The sequence below is a fragment of the Diospyros lotus genome, chromosome 1, assembly GCF_014633365.1.
Source record: "Diospyros lotus cultivar Yz01 chromosome 1, ASM1463336v1, whole genome shotgun sequence".
Classification (NCBI taxonomy): Eukaryota; Viridiplantae; Streptophyta; class Magnoliopsida; order Ericales; family Ebenaceae; genus Diospyros; species Diospyros lotus.
In genome coordinates, this window is record NC_068338.1 from 53,421,080 (window position 1) to 53,431,643 (window position 10,564).

At 33.0% G+C, this 10,564-nt stretch overlaps 1 protein-coding gene across 1 annotated transcript; it reads right to left on the reverse strand.

The window, feature by feature from the left end:
* Nucleotides 1-268: 268 nt before the first annotated feature.
* LOC127795542 (F-box/kelch-repeat protein At3g06240-like) lies at nt 269-1,947 on the reverse strand. Its single transcript, XM_052327340.1, has 2 exons — nt 1,863-1,947; nt 269-1,741 (listed from the first exon to the last, which is right to left on the reverse strand). The coding sequence occupies exon 2, from the start codon at nt 1,735-1,737 to the stop codon at nt 643-645; it is 1,095 nt and encodes a 364-aa protein (XP_052183300.1). The 5' UTR covers nt 1,738-1,741; nt 1,863-1,947; the 3' UTR covers nt 269-642.
* Between the last annotated feature and the right edge of the window lie 8,617 nt (nt 1,948-10,564).

Consider the following 10,564-nt stretch of genomic DNA (forward strand, 5'->3'; position numbering starts at 1 on the left):
TATATAATAGTAGAAGCTATTTTTCTGTCATGGAGAAGTAAAAATCTGAAGCTTCTGCTGTGAAGCTAAACTTCATTGTGAATTCCAATCTATAGGTAACCCCCAAAGCTCAAATAAAGGAGGGTTCTGTAGGTAGTCAACGCTAACATAAAACTCGTTAGATTAAACAGAATGATTCTACCAATAGAGTGGATGGAATGGAATAAGTATCCAGCAAAAGAGGGAAAGGAAGATGGGAAAAGTTGTTGGAAACACATAGATATGATATAGGTTATAAGAGCCTTGCAAAGGATAAAGCTATAGATAGAAATAGATGACTAGCTAGAATGCATGTATCCAACCTTACATAATGGGATAAATATTTGATAAGTTGTTACTTAGGAGTTGTGAAACAAAATTAGAAGAATAAATTAAAATTTTGTAGACAATTTCCTCAATCAAATTGATTTCATTACAATAGAATTATAGTAGAATTGCAACAATATCGAATAAGCTCATAATGGCTTTACAAACATGGCGTGTTAAAATTTATGTAATCAACCCTACTTAAAAGGATTGCAGCTTGTGGTGACAATGATGATATCAGGGAGAACCAATGATGAAAAAAAAAAAGGTAGTTTGATGCACAAAACTAACACATATTCATATGTTAGTGAGGGAGACTAGGCTATCCCTGTAAACAAGAACCTCTAATCTGTCCCTTTTTCCCTGAAGTCCAAGATTTCTAATCTTCTGGAAACGAGGCTCATAAAGAACCAGCTGCCCACAACTATTCTCCAGAATAAACTCTCCATTCTTCCAAAACCCTAATGGTCTCTCCACTCCCAGAAGAGGCCCAATACTCGAAAGTCTTGTCCAAGCCGCCTCCACACCAACTTCTCTCAACACCCACAGATCAAACACCTTCTCCACTTCTTTCAATCTATACACCACCAGGGCTAAGGCTCCGTTCATCGGCATAATTGCTCGGATATTCTTGAGCTCTCCCCCAAGATCTCCGGCATCCGATGGCAACGCAGCCTTCTGAAATGTCTCATCTCCCATGTCAAACGAGAGGACTATCTCCGTGTTTTCACTGTCCTTAGCCCACCAGCAGAAAGTTTCCGGCCTATATATCATGCTCCAGACGTTGAGATACATTATGTGTGCCGGCAGAGTTCCTTCGTATTTCCTCCAAGAATCAGTTCTCAGTGTGTAGATCTCAACCTGGTAAGCCACTCCGAGCTGGTTGGAGGAGCAGAACAGGATCTGCACCACCTTGTAATCACCGGTTTTTGAATCAAAACCAAAGGCGAGGTCGCCGCCGAGAACTCGGGCCATCGCCGGTCTCGGAACCCAGGACATCGGGAGAACCTTGCAATCTCTGGTTGCCGGGTTCCAGAGAGCAATGTTGTCTGGAAAACCATACAAACAAACCAAGCCGTTGCATGGACCGATCAGTCTTACATGGCTGAAGTTTTGGTTCAGAAACGGCGGTAAATCAAGCTGGTTGGCGAAGTTGTCCAGGTTGTCGTCAGCCGAGAAAGAGATGAGGCGTTTATTGGTAAGATTGTCGCGGTGGCTCACCAGGAGACGGCCTCCGGAAGAGGCGGCGAGCTGCTGGTTGAGGTGGGTGGAGACGAAAGACTGGTTGTTGACGAGAATGTGCCATGATTTGCACACAGCCCTGAATCTGACCAGGGATTTCACCGGGCACCTTGATAGAATTTCAACCAACACATCTTCAGGAAGGTTCATCCCTCTTGTTGAAGAAATAGAATTTAAAAGTTAGAAATTATATGATAATGAACGATTGGTTCGTTTTCATAAATCATTAGGTTAAATCTATTTTTGTGTAAAAATTATTAACGGATATCATTCACCATCTCCAAAATGGAGGAAGAGACCATCAGTTAGACCCGCCAAGTACTCGAAGCCATCCAGTGTCAATCCACTCTTCAGGTTCAGGTTCAGGCCACCTTCTTAATCTCTCTCAGCCACATACAAGGCCCTCCACTCCCCCCCCGCTTAATTTGTCCTTTCTTCCAAAATTAATAAAATTCAAGATTGTCTCTTAAATATCCCAAAAATTCTACTGATCAAACCCAGTTTAACTTATTGCCCTACAAGACTTGACCAAAAATAGAATCTTTTAATCCCCCATAGGTTTAATGGGAGACATTCTTCAATGCCAATCAACACCCTATAACTCTACTCCATGATGCATGAAAAAGTCTTGAGAGTGACGTTTTAGTATTTTCAAAACATTTTCGTTTTTAAAACGTTAAAAAAGACCAAAAGATGTTTTTGGGATCATTTCTGTAATTTTAAAAATATTTTAATATTATTTTGTAATATTAAAAATACGTTTGCTGTCTATGAAAAGATTAGAGATACATTTTTTTTATTTTTTTTAAAATTGTATTTAAAATTTATTTGAAAGCATTATATATGTTTATTTTTAAATTAAATAATTATTTTTTATAATTTTTATTAAAAATTATATTTATAAAAAGACACTTTATATTTTGTTATTTACGCATTATCTTGCATTTTTGTGTTTTATTTTTTTTTTTAAATATTATTTTTCCCGTTTCGTTTGGTACCGGATCCTCCTCCCATTTTGGTTTTGGTTTAGGTGCAAATTAGACTCTTCTTCTAGAAAGAGACCAATTAGTGAGTCAGTCAAAAGAGTTTTAAGTTTTGGAAAGTGTTAAAATGTAGAATGACAGTGAATGGCTGGCTGGCTGTGCTCTTCTAACTTAAATTCTCTACTTCAATCAATCAGTTCAGTGGGGTCTTTCTTTAATTTATATATATATATATGTATACATTGCTTGCAACACTTGGCGGCAATCTTGTATTTTGTTAGATGTGGATGAATTCTCCACCTTTGGTTCAACCAACCATGAAGTCTTCACCAACTAAACAAATTGCTCCTGTAGCATTCAATCAATCAATATGCGTATATTGGTGTAGCCCAACCTTAGATTACTAAATTATATTGTTATTTTTTAAATTAAATTAAATTAAAAAAAAGTGATAAGGTTGTAAAATAGTTAATCAGCATTAAATGCACATTAATTTTAAATAATTTTATTATTAATAGATAATAAATGTATCTTATTTTAAACTATTCATTAATCACTTAGGGGGCGTTTGTTAAAATGGACAAGATAAGAGGTATCAAGATAAGATTGAAATATATTTTGGATCAAGATATAAAATGATCAAGATAAGGCTGGAAAGTATTTCAAGATTTTTATAGAGTGTTAAATTTTTTAAAATTCACTGATATTTTTTTTTTTTATGTGTTTGTTAATGCATATGATAAGTATCAAGATAAGAGTTTTTTTTTATTAAAATATTCTTATTACCAAATTTATGATTAAAATAATATTTTATAATTAATATGAATTGTCAAAAAAATTAAAATTAAAATTAAAAATAAAAAAATGTTTTATTTTTTAAATTTATGTTAAAAATAAATTAAAAAAGAGTTAAAAAGTAAAAATAATTATTATTAGAATTACAATAATTCTACCTAAATAATTAAAAATGGCCCAAACATATTTTTATAATAGATAATAAAATATAAAATTAAATAAAATAATTTAAAAATTGATGTAAGAAATTGTATTAGTTAATAAAATATATATGGAGAGAGAAATTTAAATTTTAAAAATTAATGAAATGAATAATGTCATTTAAATTTTAAAAATTGTCAACAACAACATATTTAGCCTTTATCTCACTATGTGGGGTTAGCTACATGAATTCTAGACTTCCATGTATTTCTGTCTTTTGTCATATCTTCATTGAGATCCATATACTTCATATCAAACTTTAATGTTTCCCCCAAAGTCTTTTTAGGTCTGTCTCTACCTCTTTTTTGATTAATTGTTCCATTTCATCAACTCTCTTCACGGGAGCGTCTCTTGGTCTCTTTCTCACATGACCAAACTATCTTAGTCTAGTCTCTCTCATCTTCTCCTCTATTGGCACTATTTCTATCTTATTACGAATAATTTCATTTCTAATTTTATCTTTTCTTGTATGGCCGCACATCCATCTTAACATCCTCATCTTCGCTACGCTCGTCTTTTGCTCATGTTGGTATTTGACTGCCCAACATTCTGAGCCGTACAACAAAACTGGTCTTATAGCTATCTTATAGAATTTTCCTTTCAATTTTAATGGGATTTTACCATCACATAACACCCCGATGCATTTCTCCATTTTAGCCAACCTGCCTTAATTCTATGTGTGACATCCTCGTAAATTTCTCTATCTTTTTGAATCACTGATCCCAGATATCGAAAATGGTCTTTTCTTTGTAAGATTTGGTCTTCCAATTTTATTATAATATTTTCCACTCTTGTATTCTTACTAAATTTACATTCCATATATTCTGTTTTCTTTCTGCTTAATTTAAATCCCTTAGATTCTAAATTGTTTCTCCATAACTCAAGCTTAGTGTTCACTCCTTCTTTTGTTTCATCCACCAACACTATGTCGTCTACAAATAGCATACACCATGGCACCTCTGTCTGAATATCTTTAGTGAGTTCATCCATTACTAAAATAAATAAATATGGACTTAGTGCAGAACCTTGATGCAATCCTATTGTAATTTTAAACGGTTCAGTATCCCCTCCGCATGTTCTGACTCTTGTCTCTACACCATGATACATGTCCTTAAGGGCTTATATATAAGCTATTCGGACTCCTTTCTTCTCTAAAACCCTCCATAATACTTCTCTAGGGACCCTATCATAGGCCTTTTCTAGATCTATAAATACCATATGTAGGTCCTTCTGATGATCCCGATACCTTTCTATTAGGCGCCTCAATAGGTATATAGCTTCCATTGTTGACCTACCGGGCATAAAACCAAACTGATTTTTTGAGACCTCTGTTTCTTTTCTGAGCCTCTGCTCTATTACTCTCTCCCAGAGTTTCATGGTATGGCTCATTAACTTAATTCCTCTGTAATTTTCACAGTTTTGAATATCTCCTTTGTTCTTATATATAGGGATCAAAGTACTCTTCCTCCACTCATCTGGCATCTTTTTTTATTTAAGAATCGCGTTAAATAATTTCGTTAACTAGAAGATACTCTCTTCTCTCATGCATTTTCATGCTTCTATTGGTATATTATCCGGTCTCACCGCCTTATGATTTTTTATCTTTTTTAATGCTTGCCTTATTTCATTTGGACTTATGCGTCGATAAAATGTATAGCTCACGTTCCCTTCGGACTTACTAAGATGTCCCAACCTAACTCTTGTGTCGCCATTATCATTGAATAATTTTGTGAAATACTCCTTCCATCTCTCTTTAATCGCTCCCTCATTCACTAATACATTTTGATTTTCATCTTTTATTCATTTCACTTGATTTAAATCCTTTGTTTTTCTTTCTCTTGCTTTAGCTAATTTATATATATATATATATCTCTTTCTCCATCTTTTGTATCAAGTCGTTTATATAGATTCTCGTATACTTTTGACATTTCTTCACGAACAGCTTTGTTTGCTGCCTTTTTTGATTCTTTATAATTTTTTTGATTTTCTTCATTGTTGCACTGATATACAGCCTTATAGCAATTTTTCTTATTTTTAATTTTCAATTGCACTTCTTCATTCCATCACCAAGACTCCTTAAGGTTATGGGCTCTACCATTTGTTTCTCCAAGCACTACATTTGTTGTGTTTCTCAGGGCATTAGTCATTTCTCTCCACATTTGGTTTGTCTGTCCTTCTTCATTCCATTCTCTTCTACCCCTTAATTTTTCTTTGAAGATTAGTTGTTTCTCCCCTTTTAAATCCCACCACCTGATTCTTGGATTTTGTTTTATGTGATTTTTTCTCTTCCAATTTCTTACTTAGACGTCAAGTACTAGAAGTCTATGTTGAGTAGTCAAACACTCTCCCGGTATCACCTTATAATCCCTACAACATACCCAGTCCTCTTGTTTCATGAGGAAGTAATCTATTTGGGTGCTTGATGTGACATTTTTATATGTGATTAAGTGTTCGTCTCTTTTTTGAACCTAGTATTGGTTATGATGAGTCCATATGCCATTGCAAAATCTAGAATAGATTTACCCTCATTATTAATTTTCCCAAATCCATACCCTCCATGTACCTCTCTATAGTTGTTTCCATCTCTACCCACGTGACCATTTAAATCACCTCCTATAATCACTTTCTCTCCTCTTTGTATCATTTGTATGAGTCCCTCTAGGTCCTCCCAGAATTTTACTTTTTATCTCCTCACCTAACCCCGCTTGTGGTGCATATGTACTAAAGATATTCATAGTCATTCTTCCTAGAATAAACTTCACCATAATAATCATATCCCCTATTCTCTTTACATCCACTACCTCATCTACTAAGCTTTTATCCATAATGATCCCTACTCCATTTTTTGCTCGATCATTTCCTGTGTACCATATTTTATATCCATTTTCTGACAAAGTTTTTGTTTTTTTCCCTACCCATCTCGTCTCTTGAAGGCACATAATATTAATCTTTCTCCTAATCATCACATCTACCACTTCCATAGTTTTTCCTGTTAATGTTCCTATGTTCCATGACCCAATCATTAATCTATGATTTTGTTTTTGGCTTTGACTTTGAATTTGCTTTTGTTTTTTATTTTGATTTTGTTTTTTATTTTGGTTTTGATTTTGTTTTTTATTTTGATTTTGATGTTGGACTAACTTCTTTACCCACATCCGTCCAAGCAAATGCAGGAACCCTTACTCATTTGTCACTACATCCGGGCGTCGATGCAACGGCCCTAGCTCACTTGACACTACACGTGGGCAGTGTAGCGCGTTGCTATGAAGGGTTACGCCCACACCCAAACTTTTTTCATAATTTGTCTAAAGTTCATGTTTTGGATCCGACTAAGTTTTACGTTGGCTGTCGGCTACCTAACACAACCCTCCTCCTTTATAAGATTTACATAAATAAATTTTTTAATAAATTTAAATCTTTAAAATGTATTAAATGGCATTAACTATCTTACAAGGGGCATATAAGTAATTGAATCTTATCTTGAAAAAGTTAGATAAATTTATTTGATGAGGAGGTCGGATAAATTTATCTTGAAATAGAGAAATAAGAAGTCATGTGATGACTTTTTTGAAAATGGTAAGATAAACTTAATAAACACGTTGGAAAGACCAAGTATCTGAAATACTTTTTTATATATGACATTTTCTTACTCTTATCTCGACTAACAAAGACCCATTAATCCTTATAAAATAAAAAATAAGATGCAAATGAAATGAATACAAATTGTAGTTTTAACCATTTCCATTCCATTGTCCTTCTTAAGATAATGATTAGTATTAGACACCCGTTGGGATCCGTTTAATTCACTTGTTTTTAGTGCATTGAGATCGACTATTCATTAACAAAAAAAAAAAAACTTGTAAAAATAAACCTCTATCAACCTAATCATTTGTCTTCCCAGAGGAGATCAGATCAGATCAGATCAGATGGGTAAGCTGTGTATCATCTATCAAACTGAACTGAAGATGCAGACCAATAAAATTACACGAAAGAGGAGGAATCCTCCTCCTGCGAATCAAAATCCAACTTAGACACGCAAACTGCGACATTATGATGACACGTTCGCAAAACCACTTCCCCAACCGAAAAGGCCACGTCATGGAATATCTCAATTACCCGAATACTCCAACGGGCTAGCCCGATAATCTTCTCACATTATGACGACACGTTCGCAAAATCACATCCCAATCAAAAAAAAAAAAAAAAAGAAAAACCCACGTCATGGAATATCTCCAACTACCCGCCCGAATAGTCCAACGGGCCAGCCCGATAATCTTCTTTCTAAAGGCATGGGCCCCTTTCATAATTCACATTCTAGACCTTAGCCAGCCGCTTAGTTGTCACTCACTCCGTGGCTTGCTTTGCTTGCGATCAAACCTCTGACTTTCGGCCTCCCTCGTGTTTCATCACAGACCATCACATTTCAACACCCCCAACCCTCTTCTTACTTTAACAAATAGAGATTTCTTTTGATTTTTTTTTTAGCTCAAAGCCTAGGCTGAACTAAACTAGGATCATTACATAGTTGAGAATTATTCGCTTATTAAGTTAGGTAAAGTCGAATTATACCCTGCCCAAATACTGATTACTATAACACGATCTGTGGTGAAAAATCAACTCAAGTCAAAAAAAAAAAAGAGGAAGAAAATAACACGATCGATCAAATTTCACAAACCCAAAAATTCCAACACGCCCAATAGCAGCCTATCTCACACTTGAAGAAAACTGTCTAACATAAGACATGTTATATACATGCCTATTTAGTGTTTTTCTCAATTACAATCACAACTCTTCATAAAAAAAAAAAAATTATATTTTAAATTATCTTAATCGAGTCAAATCCTAATAATGAGCTCAAACCTAAAAATCAAGGGATACTTGAATAGTGCTTTTACTCCTATAATAACCTAATATAAAAACATGACAAAAAAATCACATCATAACTCAAATAATAAAGTGGGTTTGTTTTTAAATTTCAATCATTAATCATTTAGATGGATAACTCGCCATTACATTACCTAAATTATTAATGGGTAGGTTGGAGAGCTCTTGACTTCTATTGATCCATTATTATTATTTTCTTTCTCTCTTTTTTTTCCTCTTCTAACTAATGCACAATTTAATTACAAAAATTTATGATTCTAACGATTAAGCAATAAGAATATATAAATATCCAAAAGGAATAGCCCACCAAAATGAGCCATATTTTTTAAAATTTTGTGATGATTGATTCATCAAATACTTTATAAAATAAGAATTTTTTAATATATAACGGATTCCACGCGAATGTTTTTTTAAGTTTGCGGTTGTTATCATATCATAATTATACTTTAATCAACTTACACGTGAAATGTTTCTCTTATTTTCTTTTCTTTTTTTATTTACTAAATTAAGGGTTAACTTCTCAAGGGTGAGGGTCCCTTATAAAAACACCCCTTAAGTACTTATATATGATTGATTTAATATTTTTGTTGATTAAACTACAAAAAGGTCCATCGCATATTGTAATAATGTGTTCTAAAATATTTAAATTAGAACTTTAAGTTCTTGCCTTGTAAAAGACTCCACTTAAATAATTGAATTTGCCCTAATATGGGCTCAAATTTCCATTTATCGTGATTGAGTCGTTGGTTTAGATTTGACCTTTCACATGACACGCTTGTAACTTGCCTCGACTCATTATACACGCTTACATAACAGGCATGAATTTCAAGAGACAGACTAGTTATTTATTCCGTGTGATTACCTTGTATTATCTCTCGTATTGAGACTAATTTGATCAGAGAATATATTATGGAACTGACTCTCTCATTTGCAAGTCGAGTAAGTTTTTTTGACAAGTTCAAGGCCGAGGTTAGATAACAAAACACTCCTATGATGCACAAAAATGTCTTGGGAGCCCTATTCCAGCATTCTCAAAACGTTTTCGTTTTAAAAATGCCAAAAGGCATTTCTTAGTCATTTCTGTAATTTTAGAAACATTTTAAAACCGTTTTTTAGTATTCAAAAAATATCAAAAACGCGTTTTCAATTTAGAAAAGTGTTTCCCCTCACACGTTTTTATTTTTTTATTTACACGTTTTTCCATGTATCTGTTTTCTTTTTTTCTTTTTTTTAATGTCATTTTTTTTTATTTCAGTTTCGTATTGTATCTATTTCTCATTTTCATTTTTATACAACTTAGATGAACTCTATTTTAGATAAACTCGATAATGATTAGCTCCAACCATATATTATCAAGTTCTAACAACATCATCAATAACTCTTTTTTCACTAAACTTATAAGGTTGGGTGATATCTTTAAGAAAAGTATTAGAAGTCCTTCTTGTTACAAAAAATAATTGTCCTAAGAGTCTTTAGAATGCTTTTACAATAATTAAGTCAAACTTGGAATGCTTAGCAAAAGCGAGAGAATTGAAACTAAGAAAGTGAATTGAAAGATTATTCATATTCTCTTGGTCGAGAGAGATATATATATATTCCTTGGCTTTCATGTTTTAATTTATATCTCATAAATTATTTGGATGGATAAACCCTAATTTGTTGAACCTATATATACTTAACAAATTTTAGAGGTAAATCTAATCGATCTAATTTGTACCTCGATGACATATTATTTTAGAGGTAAAACTCCCTCTCTTGCGGCAAAAAAAAAAAAAAATTAGAACTTCAATTTAAATTATTATCTTTTAAAAAAGGCATCATGAATAGATATTATTATTTATTAGATTAAGAATTAATAATAGACATATATAATAATAATAATAATAATAATAATAGAAACTCACTTAAAAACTCATAAAGATACAACAAACATATTTATGCTATGATGGAGGAAACATATTTAAAATAAAAAGTAATGAAAAACAACAAACATCTCAGCCACTTAAAAATAAAATTTATCACAAAAGGTTGGGGGAGAGGAGGAGTTTTAAGAGATAAGAACTAAGAATACATATATATATATATATATAATTGAAAGGAAGGAAGGTATAACT

Bases quoted from the DNA above. Each gene is read 5' to 3' on its own strand.
- LOC127795542 (XM_052327340.1), bottom strand. From the start codon at position 1,737: ATGAACCTTCCTGAAGATGTGTTGGTTGAAATTCTATCAAGGTGCCCG.